General features: G+C 42.2%; 2 protein-coding genes across 2 annotated transcripts; one reads left to right on the forward strand and one right to left on the reverse strand.

The window, feature by feature from the left end:
• Positions 1-12,706: 12,706 nt before the first annotated feature.
• Positions 12,707-14,828, forward strand: si:ch211-176l24.4. The gene is made up of 3 exons (XM_046347289.1): positions 12,707-12,778; positions 13,147-13,233; positions 13,443-14,828. The coding sequence occupies exon 3, from the start codon at positions 13,443-13,445 to the stop codon at positions 14,619-14,621; it is 1,179 nt and encodes a 392-aa protein (XP_046203245.1). The 5' UTR covers positions 12,707-12,778; positions 13,147-13,233; the 3' UTR covers positions 14,622-14,828.
• Positions 14,465-16,022, reverse strand: LOC124034299 (phosphatidylinositol N-acetylglucosaminyltransferase subunit Y-like). The gene is made up of 2 exons (XM_046347301.1): positions 15,725-16,022; positions 14,465-15,492 (listed from the first exon to the last, which is right to left on the reverse strand). Exon 2 carries the CDS (start codon positions 15,269-15,271, stop codon positions 15,059-15,061), a length of 213 nt encoding a protein of 70 aa, XP_046203257.1. The 5' UTR covers positions 15,272-15,492; positions 15,725-16,022; the 3' UTR covers positions 14,465-15,058.
• Positions 16,023-24,261: the final 8,239 nt, after the last annotated feature.

Raw genomic sequence — 24,261 nt, forward strand, 5'->3', positions numbered from 1 at the left:
TGATTAGCCTAATGTTATATATTAATTTCCTATCTTGTAATGCAAGTTCACTCAAATTTAGGCTCACACACCTCATTGATTCAAAAGCATTGCCTTGTATGTCACATTTTCTGTAAGCCATGATAAAATAATAGGGTACTAGAAATGCATAAAAGTGATTGAAAAATAACCTTCAAAGGCTAGTCTATCATATGAATTACAAACCCACAGAAACCTTTTAAGAAGAACCCCCACACTCACCCTCTCTACCCCATAATTGATGTGCACTGTCAACTCCCTAACTAGTATCAACTATAGGCCCCCTCCTTCCAGATATATGGACATAAGAAACCCCATTGGTCTTCATCTATCCAACTGATGTGCCACACATCAGCTCTATTGACACATGCTATGCCATATAATAGCTATAAGTCATTATAGCCAAAAGTCAAATCTCTTTCTTCCTGATGCCCCCGAGTGGAGATCTCCTGCTGTGGCCACAGGTGTGTAGGATGACCCATGGGAAGTGAGCTACCCTGTCCTACTTTTATGGGCGCAGGGCGTGCAATGACACATTAGGTAACCGTGCGGGAATCTTTCTAAATGTGGAAGAGGAATGGCTATGTCATGACACAGAGAATACATCCCAGAGAGGAACCAAACAGGTCCGACCTATAGATCTTCCCTCATGGACTGGTTAGGGTTTCTGTCAGGGCAGCAGGCATGCATGCCTCCAAAAAGAACATGACGACAGAGAATAGGCAGTCCATGATGTTATGTGAGGACATAGGCAACTATCAGGTGCTTCTGGGCAAAGAACATAAGATTTGCTATTCACTATGGTGGAGAAACAACGCAACTTTGGGTATTGGAAAGTTCTGGAATATGTTTTTTTGTGCATAGTTGCACATGTTTCAAGCAATTTCAAAGCACTTTTCTATTAAGAAAATGTAAATCATTGTATTAGCTTGGCATATCCATTTTAGTGAGTGACTTCTTGTTTGGATGAAGCAACTATCACCAAATCAATGTCCAGAACTGCTTATATTGATAATGATGCTCCGAGACTGAAACTGAATTTGCACATTGCACCTGTTTTTGATTTACTATCATCCTGTAAAACAAACTTCACAGGTGGTGGGCAATTAAAGTTGTTTACATACCAGTTTAACAGGATTTATGGCCAAGCTGACCTGCATGTTAAAGATGTTTGCCCTTTTACTGGTTTCGTGTGATACTATTATGGACCACAGTGGGCATGTCCTGTTTAGATGACACCCACCAAACAAAATGACATTTGAACTTAGCATGAGATCCTAAACCATGTAGTTCTCATTACCTCATGCTGGCTCAATGTAAGCCATGTCACCGGTGGTAGTCCAATGTGACAGTATTGGGGTGGATGGGAATTCTCGCTGGATTAAAGAGAAGGTATTGCTAACGACATCTACCCTTACAACAATGACAATCAGGTGCGCAAAAATCTAGCAGACCCTTACTAATAATTATAGACGCCTTACTATAATAATTCAGTGAATAAGTGAATAATATCAATAAGTAGCATAACTGTACTATTCTTGGGTTTCTTTTTGGTTTTATAGACTATAGAAAAGCTGGAGCAAGACTTAATGCATAACATAGCAAAAATACTCATAATTCATCAAAATAGTACATTATGGATTAGTTTAAAATACACTACATTATTTAGATAGTTTAGATTTTAAAGGATCTATAATTGTATGTTTTGAAATTTCTCCATCATATGAGTCCAACCCAATCATACAGTACTTAACCGTATGTATTGACATCCTAACTAATGACTAAAGTCAGATTAATTTGGGATTGCAATACCTACAGTACCAGTCAAAAGTTTGGACACACCTCCTCATTCAAGGGTTTTTCTTTATTGTTACTATTTCTGCATTGTAGAATACCACAGTATTCTGCAGTGATACACCATTCCATCTGGTTTGCACTTAGTGGGACTATCATTTGTTTTCAACAGGACAATGACCCAACACACATCCAGGCTGTGTAAGGGCTATTTACCATGAAGGAGAGTGATGGAGTGCTGCATCAGATGACCTGGCCTCTACAATCACCCAACCTCAACCCAATTGAGATTGTTTGGGATGAGTTGGACTGCAGAGTGAAGGACAAGCAGCCAACAAGTGCTCAGCATATGTGGGAACTCCTTCAAGCCGGTTGGAAAAGCATGCCAGGTGAAGCTGGTTGATTAAATGCCAAGAGTGTGCAAAGCTGTCATCAAGGCTAATATATTTGGATTTGTTTAACACTATTTTGGTTACTACATGATTCCATATGTATTATTTCATAGTTTTGATGTCTTCACTATTATTCTAGAATGTAGAAAATAGTTTTTTTTAACTAAAAAAAAACTTGAATGAGTAGGTGTGTCCAAACTTTTGACTGGTACTGTAAATCAAATAGGGGTTTATGAATCGCAATGGATCACACAATAACATGTATTGCCACATATCTGGGGATGTTCCTACGTGTGACTAGGTGGTAGAAAGTCACAGTGTAGGTTAGAGTATTGTCAGTGTTCTAATATCTTTTAAACAAAAATGTGGAGCAAACTCAAGAACCTTAAATGTCTGTAGAATTTTGTTGTATTATAATATAAACAGTATTTTAAATATATGGTTCAATAAAACATCATTAGATTTATGATTATAAACAAAATAAGTGTAATGTAAGTACGTGTTATTGCACCTGATTTTCTCTCTAACTCTGTCACAGGCACACCAAGTTGTCACCAGAAAGAGGAAATTCCTGAAAAACAACCAAAAGCAGTTACTCCCTAGTAACTATAGGAAAATGTATACATGGAACACATTTTTATGACTAAAAAAGCAAAATGTTAATTCATGTCTTGTATGTTTATTAATATAGCCTACCTTCAAGATTTGCAGTGCAAGGCAAAAGTATAACAAGTAGAACCTTTCGACGTAAGCACAGTCACTTATACAGTGCCTTGCGAAAGTATTCGGCCCCCTTGAACTTTGCGACCTTTTGCCACATTTCAGGCTTCAAACATAAAAATATAAAACTGTATTTTTTTGTGAAGAAACAGCAACAAGTGGGACACAATTATGAAGTGGAACAACATTTATTGGATATTTCAAACTTTTTTAACAAATCAAAAACTGAAAAATTGGGCGTGCAAAATTATTCAGCCCCTTTACTTTCAGTGCAGCAAACTCTCTCCAGAAGTTCAGTGAGGATCTCTGAATGATCCAATGTTGACATAAATTACTAATGATGATAAATACAATCCACCTGTGTGTAATCAAGTCTCCGTATAAATGCACCTGCCCTGTGATAGTCTCAGAGGTCCGTTAAAAGCGCAGAGAGCATCATGAAGAACAAGGAACCCACCAGGCAGGTCCGAGATACTGTTGTGAAGAGGTTTAATGCCGGATTTGGATACAAAAAGATTTCCCAAGCTTTAAACATCCCAAGGAGCACTGTGCAAGCGATAATATTGAAATGGAAGGAGTATCAGACCACTGCAAATCTACCAAGACCTGGCCGTCCCTCTAAACTTTCAGCTCATACAAGGAGAAGACTGATCAGAGATGCAGCCAAGAGGCCCATGATCACTCTGGATGAGCTGCAGAGATCTACAGCTGAGGTGGGAGACTCTGTCCATAGGACAACAATCAGTCGTATATTGCACAAATCTGGCCTTTATGGAAGAGCGGCAAGAAGAAAGCCATTTCTTAAAGATATCCATAAAAAAGTGTCGTTTAAAGTTTGCCACAAGCCACCTGGGAGACACACCAAACATATGGAAGAAGGTGCTCTGGTCAGATGAAACCAAAATTGAACATTTTGGCAACAATGCAAAACGTTATGTTTGGCGTAAAAGCAACACAGCTCATCCCGCTGAACACACCATCCCCACTGTCAAACATGGTGGTGGCAGCATCATGGTTTGGGCCTGCTTTTCTTCAGCAGGGACAGGGAAGATGGTTAAAATTGATGGGAAGATGGATGGAGCCAAATGCAGGACCATTCTGGAAGAAAACCTGATGGAGTCTGCAAAAGACCTGAGACTGGGACGGAGATTTGTCTTCCAACAAGACAATGATCCAAAACATAAAGCAAAATCTACAATGGAATGGTTCAAAAATAAACATATCCAGGTGTTAGAATGGCCAAGTCACAAAGTCCAGACCTGAATCCAATCGAGAATCTGTGGAAAAACTGAAAACTGCTGTTCACAAATGCTCTCCATCCAACCTCACTGAGCTCGAGCTGTTTTGCAAGGAGGAATGGGAAAAAATGTCAGTCTCTCGATGTGCAAAACTGATAGAGACATACCCCAAGCGACTTACAGCTGTAATCGCAGCAAAAGGTGGCGCCACAAAGTATTAACTTAAGGGGGCTGAATAATTTTGCACGCCCAATTTTTCAGTTTTTGATTTGATAAAAAAGTTTGAAATATCCAATAAATGTCGTTCCACTTCATGATTGTGTCCCACTTGTTGTTGATTCTTCACAAAAAAATACAGTTTTATATCTTTATGTTTGCAGCCTGAAATGTGGCAAAAGGTCGCAAAGTTCAAGGGGGCTGAATACTTTCGCAAGGCACTGTATCTGACACTACAGACACCAAATTAATTTTACTCTACTTAAGGCTGCACTTTTTCCCCCCCAGAAGTGTCCCACTTACTTTCTAATCCTCCTGGAGCAAAGCACCATGATGGGCTGGACTCTAACTCATGGCAAGCCAGCTTTGACTTTGGTTGATGGTCTGCATTTCCTCACCATCTCGGATACAGTGCTTTCTAGTCGGCACACACTTTGAATCATGTAAAGCAGCCCCATAGGTATTTTGTTGTGTACAGAAGCATGTCGATTACCTTACAGATTGGAATATGCTTGAGGTATCTCATCTTCGTGGCATTAGCTTCTGGGGAAAGGTGTCATATCACACACAGACATGTGAATGATGGCTTATGATGTACATCTGGATTTTCACTGTGAGGAGAATTCTCAGGCACGTGTTCTCTCATCAATGCTCTTTTGACCAGACGTTTTCCACCAGCTATGTTGATGCAACTTGATTACAATAATAAAGCAAGATGAGATAACAAGTGTCCAAGTTATTTCAGAGCCACCAAACTAATCTTGTATGCCTGACTCATCGACACTGTGTCGATTGGAAGTGACCAATAAACCAATCATACTAGAAAGAAAAACGTTAATATCCAAGACCTTATCTGCAAAAGCCATCCAAAATGAAAACAGCAGCATGCTGTGTAGATATCTGAATAACGGCAGAGACTTGCTATGTTTCAGTAGGATTCGCGTGTGACTGAGAAGGAAAATTTTTATTCTAAGCATAACATTAGATATTGAACATTTCCACTTCCTTTGACTCAGACTGGGATTTTGGTTCAACAACTGAGTGGAAGCCGGAATTTGTTCATTTAGAACGTCAGTGTATAACCCTGAAGAAATCGTCTGGGCTGATCCGCACATCTAGGAGGGAATGATGGCATTATGGTATGATATACACTATTGTATACTGGAACTATCGAGAATGTCTCAGCCTCTGATACCATTTATCAATGGCTTCATACCGATTAATCACCACTGTGAAGCTGTACGCCACCATCTTTATTCTCACATGTCTAAATGATTGATACTTGTACGACAACAGAAGTGTGTGCCTTTTGAAAGGCTATCCCAGGGAAGCATGTGCGGTTCATGGTTCCGTTGGCATCCAGTCATCGGCTGAGGGCTTCCATGTAAAATGTTACAAAGAGATAAGGTAGTGGCCGCATCATTACAAGCACCTCCTCAGCAGTCAGTACCTTCACACCTGTTATAAGCTCCAAAAAGTTCACGATGGGCTTCCTTTGTACCCACAGGCTTACCATGTCAACACAACAGTCTCCCCAGATGTGTTCGCAGAACAAGCCAAGGCAGTCTAGATAAAAACTAAAAACATGAGCACATGAATCGCATAATAGAAAGTTACTATTTTATTTGAATTCATTAGACTCAATGAATGATCTCAAACATTTCTTGTGTGTTTCATCAATCTTGTCTTTCCACAGTGTGAGCCTGTTGCAGTGCGGGTTCGATTTATTTTTACCCAGAGACACATGAAGCATCAGGAAGGCTTACTGTATACCATGGATAATTACGTATGTAATACCTTAGTGATCATCGGAAAGTCGACTGACCCATAGACCCAGACAGCGTGGGCGGATGGAACAACTGAAATGATGGAAGGATTCTGACAATAATGCACCCCTGACCTTCCCTGTAATTCAGGGATCTAGGTAAAGCTGTAGCTTCCGCTGCATATTTCAATGCCACCTCGGAAATGGCTCATGACCACCACAATAAATTGACTGGTTACTACTACAAGTAAAACAAACAGTATACTCACATTATCATGTGCTATAGCATTAACAAGCAGATTAACAAGCAGATGAACACTTTATTTTAATAGAAGGTGCTCGCTTGTTTGGAGTCACCGATGTATTGAATTATGTCTTTCCATATCCGCAACCTTTGCTGAGGTAGCGAAAGGTCTGTAGCTATGTGCTGTGTATTTTAACACTTAAGGGGTGATGTTTGCTTCCAGAAATAAGCAAAGCCCATGGTTTTGTCACATTCTTCATTATACCTCCACAGATAAAGTGAATCCCTTGGGTGTGTAGAACATTTACAGGCAGAAGTAATGTAGCGCTTGGCAAATGGAGCATCAAGAGTGGTAAACAGATGAGAGTCTCGATCTGGAAGTCATCCATTCATTAGTCATCCAATCATATGTGCAGTGTCTAAATACTGCAAGTTCAATACATCCGGTTCACCAGCCACTGTAAATGTGAATAACAAAGTTGTAATGGCCTCAATGTCAGAAAATGAATGCTGTTGACTAAAATAATACATGTCATTTAGCAGACACTTTTATCCAAACAGTATCTCATAGTGTCAGCCACCCACGCTAGCGTAAAACTGGAGCCTTCGCTGTCTATTACCTAATCTACACACTCCAATAAACACTTCAACGACTACTTTAGTTTCAGATATAACTACTTTCCTTCCATGTTATATTACGGGGATGTTCCTAAGTGTGACCATTGTGAACGGCTGGTAAAAAGTCACAGCGTAGGCTAAAGTATTGTCAGTGTTCTAATTTGGTATACCATATAGGTGGCTAGTGTCTTATCACAGAAATGGGAAAGCAGGATATTAGGCAAAAGTTTAAGAATTTCTGCTCCACTGAACTTGCAAAAGATCTCTTGGATATTCTTTTAAACAAAAATGTGGCGCAAACTCAAGAACCTTAAAGGTCTGCTGAACTTTGTATTGTAATAGAACATGTATTTTAAATGTATGGTTTAATAAAACATTAGTCGATTTATGATGCTAAACAAAATATTGTAATTCAAGTATATGTTACACACACACACACCAAGTTGTCACCGGAAAGGGGGCATTGCTGAAAAAAAACGAAAGCAGTAATCAATGACTAAGCTTTGCAGTCGTACACTAGGCTATTACTGTATCAACCTTATTGTACAAAGGGCACAGTCTATTTTCACAGACAACATTCTCAGTCAGCCCTGATCATGGCTATAGTTGACTGACATCATCAAGGCCTCAGATGATAGTTGAGAGAAACTTTTCCCACAATAAAAAGAGAAAGGAGTCCCCCCATTATTATGAGCACCGCTTTCCCCTTAGCCTGTGAAAACAGTAAGCACAGTAGGACCTGAAGGTCGCTGATGCTATGCTATGAGACATGATGGGAGCTAGACTGCAAAAACTGGTTGAATCAATGTTGTTTCCACATCATTTCAACAACAATAAATCAATGTGATGATGTTGAATCAACGTGGGGAAATGAATGGATTTTTTAAAACATAAATCCAATGACAAAATGGCGCCGGAGGAGATGGCCTCCGTTTTACGGTCTCCTAACCAATTGTGCTATTATGTGGGGGGTTTTCTTGATATTTGAAAATGATTTTGTACATAATGTTTCTGCAACCGTATCTTACGGAAGAAAAGAGCTTCTGGATATCAGGACAGCGATCACACACCTCGGATTAGATGAAGAGCTTCTAGATATCAGGACAACAATCACTCACCTCGGATTAGACAAAGATTTCTTCAACAACAACAGCAGCAGCAAGCAGGACTCACACGATATTCTCCAACCCTCCACAGGGCAGACATTCCAATTATTCGCAAAAGGAAGCGACGCTGAGGACGAAGAGCCGGATGCCTCCTCTGGACCCGCAGAAGACAACAAGGAAAGCTGCCGTTACCGTCAATATTACTCGCCAATGTTTAATCATTGGACAATAAACTAGACGAGGTAAGATCACAAATATCCTACTAACGGGACATCAAAAACTGTAATATCCCATGCTTCACGGAACCGTGGCTGAATGATGACATGCACCGGCGGGATAGAACAGCACACTCCGGTAAGACGTTGGGGGGGGGGGTCTGTGCATATTTGTAAACAACAGCTGATGCACGAAATCTAAGGAAGTCTCTAGATTTCGCTAGCCTGAAGTTGAGTATATCGTGATAAACTGCAGGCCTCACTACTTGCCTAGAGAGTTCTCAGCTATAATTGTTGTGGCTGTTTATTTACCACCACAGACAGATGCTGGCACTAAGACCGCACTCAGTCAGCTGTATAAGGAAATAAGCAAACAGGAAACCACTCACCCGGAGGCGGCGCTCCTAGTGGCCAGAGACTTTAATGCAGGGAAACTTAAATCAGTTCTACCAAATCTTTATCAACATGTTAAATGTGCAACCAGAGGATTTATTTTTCTAGATCACCTGTACTCCACACACAGAGACGCGTACATGGCAGAGACACGTACAAAACAGAGACGCGTACAAATCCGACCACAACTCTATCCTACTGATTCTTGCTTACAAACAAAAATTAAAGCAGGAAGCACCAATGACTCGGTCTATGAAAAAATGGTCAGATGAAGCAGATGCTAAACTACAGGACTGCTTTTCTTTCACAGACTGGAGCATGTTCCGGGATTCTTCCTATGACATTGAGGAATACACCACATCAGTCACTGGCTTTATCAATAAGTGCATTGAGGACATCGTCCCCACAGTGACTGTACGTACACACCCCAAGCAGAAGCCATGGATTACAGGCAACATTCACAATGAGCTAAAGGGTAGAGCTGCCGCATTCAAGGAGCGGGACTCTGACCCGGAAGCTTACAAAAAATCCCGCTATGTCCTGCGACGAATCATCAAACAGGCAAAGCAACAATACAGGGCTAAGATTGAATCATACTACACCGACTCCGACGCGCGTCGAATGTGGCAAAGCTTGCAAACTATTACAGACTACAAAGGGAAGCACAGCCGCGAGCTGCCCAGTGACACAAGCCTACCAGACGAGCTAAATCACTCCTATGCTCGCTTCGAGGCAAGCAACACTGAGGCATGTATGAGAGCATCAGCTGTTCCGGAAAACTGTGTGATCACGCTCTCCATAGCCGACGTAAGTAAGACTTTTAAATAGGTCAACATACACAAGGCTGCGGAGCCAGAGAGATTACCAGGACGTGTGCTCCGGGCATGTGCTAACCAACTTGCAGGTGTCTTCACTGACATTTTCAACATGTCCCTGATTGAGTCTGTAATACCAACATGCTTCAAGCAGACCATCATAGTCCCTGTGCCCAAGAACACAAAGGCAACCTGCCTAAATGACCTCAGACCCGTAGCACTCACGTCCGTAGCCATGAAGTGCTTTGAAAGGTTGGTAATGCCTCATATCAACACCATTATCCCAGAAACCCTAGACCCACTCCAATTTGCATACCGCCCAAACAGATCCACAGATGATGCAATCTCTATTGCACTCCACACTGCCCTTTCCCACCTGGACAAAAGGAACACCTATGTGACAATGCTGTTCATTGACTCCAGCTCAGCGTTCAACACCATAGAACCCTCAAAGCGCATCACCAAGCTTAGGAGCTTGGGGCTAAACACCTCCCTCTTCAACTGGATCCTGGACTTCCTGACAGGCCGCCCCCAGGTGGTGAGGGTAGGTAGCAACACATCTGCCACGCTGATCCTCAACACTGGAGCTCCCCAGGGGTGCGAGCTCAATCCCCTCCTGTACTCCCTGTTCACCCACGACTGCATGGCCAGGCACGACTCCAACACCATCATTAAGTTTGCCGACGACACAACAGTGGTAGGCCTGATCACCGACAACGACGAGACAGCCTATAGGGAGGAGGACAGAGACCTGGCTGGGTGGTGCCAGAATAACAACCTATCCCTCAACGTAACCAAGACTAAGGAGATGATTGTGGACTACAGGAAAAGGAGCACCGAGCACGTCCCCATTCTCATCGACGGGGCTGTAGTGGAGCAGGTTGAGAGCTTCAAATTCCTTGGTGTCCACATCAACAACAAACTAGATTGGTCCAAACACACCAAGACAGTCATGAAGAGGGCACGACAAATCCTATTCCCCCTCAGGAAACTAAAAGGATTTGGCATGGGTCCTGAGATCCTAAAAAGGTTCTACAGCTGCAATATTGAGAGCAACCTGACTGGTTGCATCACTGCTTGGTAAAGCAATTGCTCGGCCTCTGACCGCAAGGCACTACAGCGGGTAGTGTGTATGGCCCAGTACATCACTATTTTTATGGAATGGTCTGCCTACCCATGTGAGAGAAGCAAACTCAGTCTCAACCTTTAAGTCTTTACTCAAGACTCATCTCTTCAGTGGGTCATATGATTGAGTGTAGTCTGGCCCAGGAGTGTGAAGGTGAACGAAAAGGCTCTGGAGCAACGAACCGCCCTTGCTGTCTCTGCCTGGCCGGTTCCCCTTTTTCCACTGGGATTCTCTGCCTCTAACCCTATTACAGGGGCTGAGTCACTGGCTTACTGGTGCTCTTTCATGCTGTCCCTAGGAGGAGTGCGTCACTTGAGTGGGTTGAGTCACTGATGTGACCTTCCTGTCTGGTTTGGCCACCCCTCATAGCCTGGTTCCTCTCTAGGTTTCTTCCTAGGTTTTGGCCTTTCTAGGGAGTTTTTCCTCACCAACGTGCTTCAACACCTGCATTGCTTGCTGTTTGGGGTTTTAGGCTGGGTTTCAGTACAGCACTTTGAGATATCAGCTGATGTACGAAAGGCTATATAAATACATTTGATTTGGAGCTAAGCTGCCTGCCATCCAGGACCTCTACACCAGGCCGTGTTAGAGGAAGGCCCTAAAAATGGTCAAAGACTCCAGCCACCCCAGTCATAGACTGTTCTCTCTACTACCGCATGGCAAGCGGTACCGGAGTAATCTAGAAGAAAAAAGAAACACACACCTATTTAGGCGAGGTGCTGGCTAGCGGAGTAGAAAACTTGAAAATAAAAGAGAGTCGCACACTCTAGGAGCTCAGTTGCAAAAAATGTAATTACCAACGTTTCGAGAGCCAAGCTGTCTTCATCAGGGAATAATCTCAAACACTGCAGGATGACTAGTTTATGTAGTGTTAAAAGACACAGGTGTCTGTAATCATGGCCAAGAGTGTCCTAATATCATTGGTTAATTATCAAATATATACGATCATAAATTCATTTGACTACACAAGTTTACAAACTATTACAATGGCAAAGTCACAATAATCATAAGAATGGCTTCAGATCAAAGTATACGTAGCGGTACCGGAGTGCCAAGTCTAGGACAAAAAGGCTTCTCAACAGTTTTTTCCCCCAAGCCATAAGACTCCTCAACAGGTAACCAAATGGTTACCCAGACTATTTGCATTGTCTATCTTTTACGCTGCTGCTACTCTCTGTTTATCTTATATGCATAGTCACTTTAACTATACATTCATGTACATACAACCAGGTGTCTGTAAATAGCCTTGCTATTCTTTTTTCAAATGTCTTTTTACTGTTGTTTTATTTCTTTACTTACCTACACACACACACACACACACAATCACACACACATACATTTCCCCCCCGCACCAGTGGTTAGAGCCTGTAAGTAAGCATTTCACTGTAAGGTTTACACCTGTTTTATTCGGCGCACGTGACAAATAAACTTTGATTTGACATGGTGAAATGTTTTGTTGATTTCACTTTGAATTCAAGTTAGTTGACAAATGTACATCAAATCTACCTTGAAATGACATCTGTGCCCAATGGGTGGTGACTCATAAAGGACTGAATGGGTGTGTAAAAAGGTTACTTCTGTACTCACCACCCTGAAGAACGCTGTGAAGGAAAACTGGAAAGTCTGTTGATTGCCTATACAGTAAATACTGACCATGTCAATTTTTTTGGTGATTTAGGATTTTGAAATTGTATTCACTTATTCTGAAATTGGAATTGAGATCTATATTAATCTTTGGACAAAGAATATTATCTTTACCTTCATACCATGTCATCCTCTTGCAAGGTCCAATTGAGATTGCTGATGGTAGTCCTAACAGTCCCAAACACATTTATAGACAAACCCCCTTAAAATTAAATAGTTTGACACTTTGCATTAGGCTATATTATTTTTGCATCTTAATATTCTAATTTAGGTTAATTACCTGGTAGACCAACATTATTTGTAGATGCAGGTGAGTGATGGCAAGATTCGCATACAGTAGGTGTGTCACGAGATCAGCCAGTAGCCTTGTCAAATGAAAGGGCATGCGCGCTAGAAAGATGCGCTCTCTCTGAAGTTGAAGTGGTGGGTGGCGGGAGTCTGTCAAGTGTCAGGGCCGGAGAATGACTTGAGAAGGTAATTCATTGCTATATGATTAATATAGTTTCTGAAAACGTTATTTGGTAACAATTTAGATTTGATTTATTTCAGTGTTCCACATCTGACATAATTCCAGACTATTTGGTGTATGCTAACTTTTTTTTATTTGCGGTTGATATATGCTAACGACCAAGGCCTGTAGTTAGCTCAATTTAATGTCGTTGTCATTTATGTTTCTTACTTTGTATTGGAAGACCACAGCCTGCAATCGCCGATATTTTCAAAATGTTGCCTAGTCAGGCTACTGTAACAAGTTCCATCATTAATACAAGATGTTACATGTCGAGATTATGTGCAATGTATCAAGATGTACCGTATGAGGCTCTTCTATGTGTTTAATGCAGGTGTTGGGTTACATGGTTTCAAGAGAGGATACAAGTAACGTTAACAGTTCCCAACATTGGAGGAACATAAGGCGTCTTGAATAACTGGTAAGACATTACAGTATTGCTATAGTCAGAGAGAATTCTAATTTGATTAAACAGCTTTAAAGCATATTTTTAAAAATCCATTGTGAGGGGCAGCCCCTAGACTGCATACATGTAAATAAGGCCTATGTAATGTACATTATTTCATATTTCTATTTTGATGTCAAGAGACCCGATTATGAATAATTATTTCCACAAATTCCCTTTTCTAGATGGAGATGGCTGAAAGAGCAGAGACAGAGTACACAGAATCAGACACATTTTGTGATTCACCCAGGAGAGGAAAAATAAAAAAATCAAAGAAAGACAAATGTCTAAAAAAGAACAAAACCCACAGGACAGAGTTGAAAGACACTGGTATTGAAGACAAAAAGAAAACCAAAAAGGCCAAAGGTAATAGGAAGAAGAAAAAGAAAGGAAAAGTAGCCCTGGGATTACAAGATAGCTATTTTCTTTTTGAGGGAAACAGTGCACCAAACTCTCCAATAAAGCCAATTAAGTCTAGGCGGAAGTCCACTGTAAAATTTGCTGTAAAACATTACATTAAGAAACAGGAACCTGTGCCAGTGGTTAGTGACTTAGTGAAGGTACCCAAGAAGAAGGCCCAGAGAAAAAAGAAAGTTGCATTTGATTTAATCCCTGATTACATACAAGCAAAACAGCCAGAAGTAGTTAAGTGTTGCACCTCAACAACCAAAGATACTTTTCCCTGGGAAAGCCCCAAGAGTGACAATGAAAGCAACTTTTCTGGGACTTATCAGTGGGGAGAGGGGCAAGAACAGGGAACAGAGTATGGAAAGGGACAAACCAACTCTCAAAGTACTGCTGAAGATGCCAACAGTGAGGACCTGTTCATAACTCAGAAGAAATTCAGAGTACTAACATCTTCAGATCACTCCAGCAGTGGAGGCACTGGTGAAACCAACACCACAAAATTGGCCAGGCATACCAAGTCACTCATAGAGCCAAAAGAGGAGCCACTGCTCTGGAAGTCAACATCTGAGACAGCCACTCAAACAGAGAACTTCTTTACCTCAGAGATCTCCACATTCCTCAGGTTTCACCAGTCGCGTGGAGCTGCCGAGTCCTCAGAACAACCTACTGACCTGTCTCTCCCTAACAGGACGAGGGCAGAGATGGGCATACATCCCCCATCTCAAAGAAAAGCCAATGAAGAGGAAACCAGCCCCCCACTTGGCCAGAAGTCAGACACAACGTCAAGTGAGGAGAATGACCCATTCTGGCGGTGCAAGAGTCAAGTTAAGGCAGTTCAGATGAGACTGAATGAATCTTTCTTCTTTAAGATGAAGGGCGAGGGACAGTCCCCAAGACCACAATCTCCCTTGATGAAACTTACACAGGCCTGTGGTAGGAAGAAAACAAAAAAGTAACAAGTGAAGTTTAAACCCAAACTTCCCCTCAAGAACTAAAAAAAAGTAAAAAAAACAATACAATTTTATTAGTGATAGTCATTCACAAGGATACATTTGCTTTGTGGCGTTCTTTGTCCCAGGTTTCCAAAATAGGTTCATTTTATAGTTTTATGTTTTCTAAGTTTAATTAAAAACACATTCAATAAAAACATGTATTAATGCACATTTTATGGAAGAAATTGTATGTCACTCATCAAATGAAGTTTCTTAATTTGTCATTTTCTTCTTACAATCATTTAGTGGATCATTAGCTGTGGTAGCAATAGCAGCTTCATGTGCAATGCCATCACCACAGTAAAAAAAAAAGAAGCCATTTAGCAGACACATCACTAATTGATAACCTTCATTATTAGTGACATTCAACTGAAACACTATTCATGTAAAGCAAGTGTACACTAATTGTGTCTGAATAGCTTGATTCCAATCCACTTCCATAGATGAAAAAACACATAGACTGGGATGGTGACTGGTAACAGAAGACTGTAGAAACACACACTGCTAGTGCTTGTACATCCCTGAGGGAAATTATCATCCACAGTTGCAGAATAGAAAAGTCCAAATAGGGAGACTATAGGAACCAGTACTGTGAGGGTAGAGAGAGAGAACATATTGACTTCTAGCTAACAACTAATTTAAACACTGTTCAGGGTCAAGATCTTCTTGAGTCTTCACTGTTTGTGTTTTATGCCTGCTGTGCTGGTTTCACTGGTGTTTCAGGTTCTTTTTTAATCAATCTTGCATATTGGGAATCATGTTGGGAATCCCATCAAATATCGGGTATGCGATGCCAAGCTCCTCGTTGATGAGTTCATTGGTATTTACCTCGTACCTGCGTGATAAAACGAGAGTACAACAATTAGGCTAGCTAGCTAACTGTTAGCTGATGCTACATATACAGCGGAGACATTTACATTTAAGTCATTTAGCAGACGCTCTTATCCAGAGCGACTTACAAATTGGACAAAAAGTGGTGTTTCTGTCTCAGCTATGCCATAGCAAAACAAGATCGTCGTTGGATTAGGTAAACTAGTATAAATCTGGTAATGTATAACATGACTCACCTCAATTGCTTTTTGGATAGTGGACAAACAACAAATTCGAGCAAGGATGTGTCGGAAGTCCTTCACAACTGTCAAATGCCTTACAGATACAGGCAGAGGTCCTACGCCCCGTAAAACAATCACATATTTGACAAACCTTTGAATACTCCGAGTTTCATTAACTCATCTTAAAGAATTCTGAAACATGACCGAAGTAGCCAGCAGATGTGCCTTTTAGGGTGTTGTTGTTTCTGCAATGAACAATAGCTCAAGCCAAACTGGAAGAACACACGAAACTGTACTGGTGCATCACAAATGTAGTCCCCAGTATCTGATTAACTAGTTCCGTCCTCTAGAAATTCAACTGCACATTTCAGATTTTCAACAGCAAATAGTGAAAATATTAAAAAACACTTAAAAAATCAGAGCCGGTGTTAAATTGTCAGCTATATGAATATTACAGACGACTGATACAGGCTAATATAAAAAAATTGTGTGCAGATTTGACAAGTATTATACATGCCTGACCACAAGATGGTAGCACAAACTCACAGGTATTTTACTCAAAAATAATGGCCGTGTTCAAGAGGATCAAAACCTTAATGTGGTCATTGGTAAATCGCCTGCACGATCGGCGGCAATGTCGAAAGTGTGTGGTTATTTACATCAGCGTTGCCATGTCCCCAGTTTTCCGAAAATTAGTCTACTTTGAAAACGATGTCGGAGGTGAAAATGTATTGTAACGACCCTGGGTTTATAAGCGCGGACATCGATGTCGCATGAGCATGTTTTAGCCGCACAGTCGATAGCGCGCTGGACTTCGGACAAGAAGTTCGAGGGTTCGAGGCCTGTTCCTTGCTGTTTTATTACAGTGTTATTGGTCGCGGATAACGGGTTTTTGTCCTACTTTTAAATTGCACCGCGGCCGCCATGGTTGCTAAGTGGAAGAGTGAGTAGTGGGGAGGGAGTGGGAGTACTGAGCGCGCGTGTGTGTGTTGACAGCTGCAGGGCAGCGGTGCTGTCCTCTCACTCACTAAGCTCCCTGCTGCCTGCAGTGCTCTCTCAACACACACACCTCCAGCCCTCCCCACCACTTGCTCGTTCACTCAGTAACAGCCTGCCCCACTGCCTGATAGTCAGCAGCAGCAGGTAACGGTGAAATTAATCGATTTTTTTTTCTCAGAGAAATGTCATGGCGGCTTGGTCGAATTTAGAAGCTGCCCAAAAACCGGCAATCCGTGACCAATACATATTCAACCACGACATCGTTTTCAAAGTAGCCATTTTTTTCCTCGGACAACTGGGGGCATGGCAATTGATGTGAGATCAACAAACTAACAGCACGAGATGGCTACATACTTCTCTCCCTAATGTGCCAACTCCTCTTGTTGCTATTTTTTAAGCCTTGTGGCCGGGTTTTGAGTGATCATTGTGCTAGATTTTATTTTCAGACAACCCTGATTTACATTTTAGTCATCAGCAGACGCTCTTATCCAGAGTGACTTACAGTTAGTGCATTTATCACATGATATATCCTTACACATGCTATGGAAATGAGTCGAGTAGAGATGATGTTTTATGCATATAAAGTCATTACAGCCTTTATTGTTCAAATGCATCTTTAATGAAAGTCACATAGGCCTACAGAAAAGGTAAAGGCCAAATATTACATTGAGATGGTAAAAAAAAACTGGAAGAAGAAAGTGATGTATTATGGTCGAGTTGTGGATATTGCTCTGAGAGATTTTAGTGAAGGCATCCAAGTGTTTTAGGTTCTGTGAGCGCACTGCTAACATAATAGAATGTCTTCAGGCTCCAAACTGCAGCAGTGTAATTAGATTGAAGCCTGTGAGTATCCAGTTCACCGTTACCATCATTACAGACCCTGAGGACAAGCTTCTGCTTCAAGCAGGAACACATAACTTGATGAGGCTGAGGCTCCTCTCTGATTACATTCCATAAAGAAATATCAAACTTTGCTACCCAGTGAAATCTGATAACCTATTTCTGATTCATACCGTAGACTACAGTTCACTGTGTGCAGATACTGAAGAAAATAATCCATATCTCAGAATGATTTGATATCTATCACAAACTTCAAGGTAATGTCTCTTTAAAAGCATGTTCACAAGAAAACAACAGATACTGCAATTGTTTTTCCAATAAAGTTCACTTTGCCTCTCACTTCTATCTTTCTAACTGACATTCTTTCATCCATGCATGTTTCTCCTGCCCAGGCTTTGCTGATGCCTGTGTAACGGATGTCAAACGGCTAGCTTAGATAGCGGTGCGCGCTAAATAGCGTTTCAATCGGTGACGTCACTTGCTCTGAGACCTTGAAGTAGTAGTTCCCCTTGCTCTGCAAGGGCCAAGGCTTTTGTGGAGCGATGGGTAACGATGCTTCATGGGTGTCAGTTGTTGATGTGTGCAGAGGGTCCATGGTTCGCGCCCAGGGGACGGTCTAAAGTTATACCGTTACACCTGCCAGCTCTTACAATGCCTGGATAGGTGTTTTACGTATCAGCTAACCACATCATATACTATAGCAATCTGCCAATGACATGATGTGACATGCAACCATAGGTTGATGGATGGAACATCTGGGTAGAGAAACACAACCACTGTCTCTTCATGTGACCCTTAAAGTTCATGAGTGACATGATTCATTCAGCTGTACTGAGAAGTACATGCCTCAAAGGGTAGAGGAGGAAATTATAAATATACAGTACCAGTCAAAAGTTTGGACACACCCAGCTTCATGAGGAATGCTTTTCCAACAGTCTTGACAGAGTTCCCACATATGCTGAGCACTTGTTGGCTTCATCTCAATTTGGTGATTGTTGGGTGATTATATATGCCAGGTCATCAGATGCAGCACTCCATCACTCTCCTTCTTGGTCAAATAGCCCTTACACAGCCTGGAGCCTTTCTATTAACAGGTGTGTCTTGTTAAAAGTCCATTTGTGAAATTCGAGCAAGGGTTGCCTTCCAGAGAGACATCAGAGATTGTAACATTCTCTGTTTCACGGAAACATGGTTCTCTTGGGATATGTTGTCGTAATCGGTTCAGCCACCGGGCTTCTCTATGCATCTCGCCGACAGAGCTAAACACTTCTCTGGGAAGAGGAAGGGTGGAGATGTATGCTTCATGATTATCGACTCATGGTGAATTCATAACAACATACAGGAACTCAAGTCCTTCTGCTCACTTGACCTAAAATTCCATATAATCAAATGCTGGCCATTTTACCTACCAAGATAATTCTCGTCAGTTACATTCACAGCTGTGTACATTTCCCCTCAAGTATACTCCAAGACGGACATCAAGGAACTTCACTGGACTATATGCAAAGTGGAAACCTTATATCCTGAGGCTGCATTTATTGTAGCTGGGGATTTTAACAAAGCAAATTTCCTACCGTGTAATAGACAGAAACTCAAACAGGATGTACCAGTGACGAGAACCATTCAACGCTGGTCCGACCAATCGGAAGCCATGCTTCAAGATTGTTTTGATCACGCAGACTGGAATATGTTCTGGTCAGCCTCAGAGAACAACATCGACCAATACGCTGACACGATGAGTGCGTTCATAATGAAGTGCATTAGAGATATTGTACCCACTGTGACTATTAAAACCTATCCTAACCAGAAACTGTGGATGGATGACGGCATTCGCGCAAAACTGAAAGCGCGATCCACTGCATTTAGCCATGGAAAGAGGTCTGGGAATATGACTGAATATAAACAGTGTAGTTATTCCCTCCGCAAGGCAATCAAACAAGTGAAATAATAATAATATAAATGCCAGTACAGGTACAAGGTGGAGTCGCAATTCAACGGCTCAGACACGAGACGTATGTGACAGGGTCTTTGGGAAATCACAGACTACAAAAAGAAAACCAGCCACGTCATGGACACCGACATAACGCTTCCAGACAAACTAAACACCTTCTTTGCCCGCTTTGAGGATAATAGAGTGGCACAGTCACAGCCCGCTAACAATGAGTGCCCCCGCCCTCTCTTTCTCCATGGCTGACCAGAGTAAAACATTGAAACTTGTTAACCCTCACAAGGCTGCTGGCCCAGACGGCATCCCTAGCCGCATCCTCAGAGCATGTGCAGACCAGCTGGCTGCTGTGTTTATGGACATTCAATTGCTCCCTATCTCAGTCTGTTGTGCCCACATGCTTCAAGATGGCTACCATTGATCCTGTACCCAAGAAGGCAAAGATATCTGAACTAAATTTCTTCCGCCCCGTAACACTCACTTCTGTCATCATGAAGTGCTTTGAGAGACTAGTCAAGGATCATATCACCTCCACCTTACCAGCCAGCCTAGACACACTTCAATTTGCATACCACTCCAACAGGTCCACAGACGACGCAATCGTCATCATACTGCACACTGCCCTATCCCATCTGGACAAAAGGAATACCTATGTAAGAATGCTGTTCATTTTCTACAGCTCAGCATTCAACACCATAGTACCCTCCAAGCTCATCATCGAGCTGGAGGCCCTCTGTCTCAACCTTTCCTTGTGCAATTGGGTCCTGGACTTTCTGATGGCACCCCCAGGTGGTGAAGGTAGGAAACAACATCTCCACTTCGCTGACCCTCAACACAGGCGCCCCACAAGGGTGCGTGCTCAGCCCCCTCCTGTAGTCCCTGTTCACCCATGACTGCATGGGCATGCACGCCTCCAACTCAATCATCAAGTTTGCAGACGACACAACAGTAGTGGGCTTGATTACCAACAACAACGAGATAGCCTACAGGGAGGAAGTGAGGGCACTCGGAGTGTGGTGTCAGGAAAACAACCTCTCACTCAACGTCAACAAAAAAAAGGAGATGACCGTGGACTTCAGAAAACAGCAGAGGGAGCACCCCCCCCCCCCCCCCAGCCTGATACAGCAACTTCACCACCCTCAACTGAAAGGCTCTCCAGAGGGTGGTGTGGGCTGCACAACGCATCACTGGGGGAAAACTACCCGCCCTTCATGACACCTACAGCACCCGATGTCACAGGAAGGCCAAAAAGATCATCAAGGACATCAACCACCTGAGCCACTGCGGTTGAACTGCCTGTTCACACCGCTACCATCCAGAAGGTAAAGTAAGTACAGGTGCATCAAAGCTGGGACTGAGAGACTGAAAAACAGCTTTTATCTCAAGACCATCAGACTGCTAAACAGCAATCACTAACTCAGAGAGTCTGCTGCCTACATTGAGACCCAATCACTGACCACGTTAATAAATGGATCACTAGTCACTTTATACAATGCCACTCTAAATAATGCCACTTTAATAATGTTTACATATCTTACATTACTCATATCACATGTATATACTGTATTTTATACCATCTATTGTACCTTGCCTATGCAGCTCGGCCATCGCTCATCCATATACTTGTACATATTCTCAATCACCACTTTAGATTTGTGTGTATTAGGTAGTTGTTGGGGTATTGTTAGATTACTTGTTAGAAAAACAGCCAACAAGTGCTCAGCACATAAGGGAACTCCTTCAGGATTGTTGGAAAACCATTCCTCATGAAGCTGGTTGAGAGAATGCAAAGAGTGTGCAAAGCTGTCATCAATGCAAAGTGTGGCTATTTGAAGAATCTCAAATATAGAATATGATTTGTTTAATACCTTTTTGGTTACTACATGATTCCATATGTGTTACTTCAGAGTTTTGATGTCTTCACTATTATTCTAGAATGTAGAAAATAGTACAAATAAAGAAAAGCCCTTGAATGAGTAGGTGTTCTAAAACTGTTTACCGGTAGTGTTTACCAAATTGTTTTACATAAAAAAACAGAATGAGAATGAGACACTTCCAAAGCGATATCGTCATTGTGATAATTTAAAAAATCAAATATTAGCTCTTTATGACCTTTCACAGCTCCTGAGCATGACCAAGAGTAAATGGGATTAAGAGGTTCACTTTCTTAGCATTTAATTAAATGTTGGGGCTCTCATTTAGACAGCATTACAGTCTCATTATTGTTTGAAACGCTCGAGAACAAGCTCATCAACTCAGACAGATTTAGTTCCTAGGTACAATGTTGCCACAATTGTGATTCCTTGCATAGGGTTGAGATGATTAAAATAGGAGTCTTTCTCTGCAAGCAGGGTTTTCATTTCCAATTCCACGTTATTTAAGTATTGCCAACCCAGCACACTCTGTGTCTGATAATCAGCTCCCTATGGGCCTCTTCTCTCCCCAACACCTGAGCTTCCCCATCAATGAGACATTAAAACGAGAACTGCAGCAGTGCCTTAATACCCCTGATATACGACCATGCCCAGAAGTAACAAAGCTTACCCTGAAATTAAATCTCATGGTTAGTCAGCAGTCGAAACGCAGCAAGGCGTGAGATGGCCCACATTCTGCATCATTACTGTTCCTTCAAGGTCCCCAAGTGCTTCATTGCCCATGTGACTGTGTTGTGTTTATTCATTTTGAGTGTTAATTGGATGAGCTGTAATGCAGCAGTGTTAATGGGAGGAGATGCTATGGTTATAAACACTTGTTTGACGTTTCTTGTCTTTGATCAGCCCAGTGGTGATTTTAGTATGTAAAATCTTGGTGGGGCAAACACATTTCTTTTTGGGGGGGGGGGGTGCATGTCAGCAAAGCCACTACATAATACAACACAACACTAAACAATACATTAATTGCACAATAACGGTGATAAACGGTGCCCACAAACTGTTAGGGCCTACATAAAGCTGTCTCAACAGCAGAGTTCCAACAGCAGTCCTAACACCTTACCACTGCTACACCTGGCTATCAACGGAGCCTTGTCTGGCAGAGGAACAGTTCATTCTAGGCAGTTAACCCACTGTTTTTCGGGCGCCAAATATGCAGAAGACACATTTCAGTTGAAAGCATTCAGTTGTACAACTGACTAGGTATCTTCCCTTTCTTAGAGTGTACACCAAGTCAGAAATTATTACATTTCTCTAAAACAGGTTATAGACTACATGCGCACCATGAAGTCAGAACAGTTGGTGAATTTATATATATGCCATTTAGCAGACACTTTTATCCAAAGCGACTTACAGTCATGTGTGCATACATTCTACGTATGGGTGGTCCCGGGGATCGAACCCACTACCCTGGCGTTACAAGCGCCATGCTCTACCAACTGAGCTACAGAAGGACCATTTAAGAGGGGAAAACAGCTTACTACACAAAATACACTTAGTATTACTTTCTTAGCTACAGAATACATATCTCCCTGTCATATTACATCATTTATGCAGCAGCGTACAATACATTTTTGGACTCACCTTGTTTTCTGTGCTCATTTGAAAAGGAAGGTGGTGCGGCGGTCCTTCGTGGGAGAATTTTGTCATCCAACTTTGTCATCAAAGTCTGCCATTCTCTGGATTTATGGTGCTTTCAAGACAACTGGGAACTCATAAAAAAACAAGGTCGAATAATGATGACAGTGATATTCAGGTTGTAGCTCTAGAAAGAGGCCTGAGTTCTCGACTTAGTTGGAACTTGTTTTTCCCCCGAGTTCCCAGTTGTCTTGAACTCTCTGAAGTCAGCCTGCCAAGTGTGACACAAAACTCAGAAATAACGATATAAATCATGCCTTACCTTTGAAGATCTTCTTCTGTTGGCACTCCAATAAACATCACAAATGGTCCTTTTTTCGATAAATTCCGTCGTTATATCCCCAAAATGTCCCTGTATTTGGCGCGTTTGATTTAGAAAAACACCGGTTCCAACTCGCCCAACATGACTACAAATTATCTAAAAAGTTACCTGTAAACTTGGTCCAAACATTTCAAACAACTTTCCAAATCCAACTTTAGGTATTTTAAAACGTAAATAATCTATCGAATTTAAGACGGAATGTACTGTGTTCAATAGCGGATAAAATTAAAGTGGAGCCAGCCCCAGGTCGCACGCCGCAAACAAAACAGTCCACTAGGCTCGACACCCAGAAAGGAAAGGGCTACTTCTTCATTACTCAAAAGAAAAACATTGACCAATTACTAAAGACTGTTGACATCTAGTGGAAGCCATAGGAACTGCAATCAGATGCCTCAGAAATCTAGATTCCCATAGAAAACCAATTGAAGGCCTACCGGGTGGTGCAGTGGTCCAGGGCACTGCATCGCAGCTGTGCCACCGGAGACTCTGGGTTTGAGCCCAGGCTCTGTTGCAGCCGGCCGTGACCGGGGGGTCCATGGGGCGATGCAAAATTGGCCTAGCATCGTCCGGGTTAGGGAGGGTTTGGCCGGTAGGAATATCCTTGTCTCATCGCGCACTAGCGACTCCTGTGGCGGGCCGGGCACAGTGCACGCTAACCAGGTCATCAGGTGCACAGTGTTTCCTCCAACACATTGGTGCGGCTGGCTTCCGGGTTGGATGCACGCTGTGTTAAGAAGCAGTGCGGCTTGTTTGGGTTGTGTTTCGGAGGACGCATGGCTTTCGACCTTCGTCTCTCCCGAGCCCCTACGGGAGTTGTAGCGATGAGACAAGATAGTAACTATTAACAATTGGATACCACGGAATTGGGGAGAAAAGA

This window comes from Oncorhynchus gorbuscha, linkage group LG01 (assembly GCF_021184085.1).
Source record: "Oncorhynchus gorbuscha isolate QuinsamMale2020 ecotype Even-year linkage group LG01, OgorEven_v1.0, whole genome shotgun sequence".
Classification (NCBI taxonomy): domain Eukaryota; kingdom Metazoa; phylum Chordata; class Actinopteri; order Salmoniformes; family Salmonidae; genus Oncorhynchus; species Oncorhynchus gorbuscha.

What these genes read in the sequence shown, in the direction of transcription:
- si:ch211-176l24.4 (XM_046347289.1), top strand. Translation starts at nt 13,443, where the DNA reads ATGGAGATGGCTGAAAGAGCAGAGACAGAGTACACAGAATCAGACACA.
- LOC124034299 (XM_046347301.1), bottom strand. Translation starts at nt 15,271, where the DNA reads ATGTTCTCTCTCTCTACCCTCACAGTACTGGTTCCTATAGTCTCCCTA.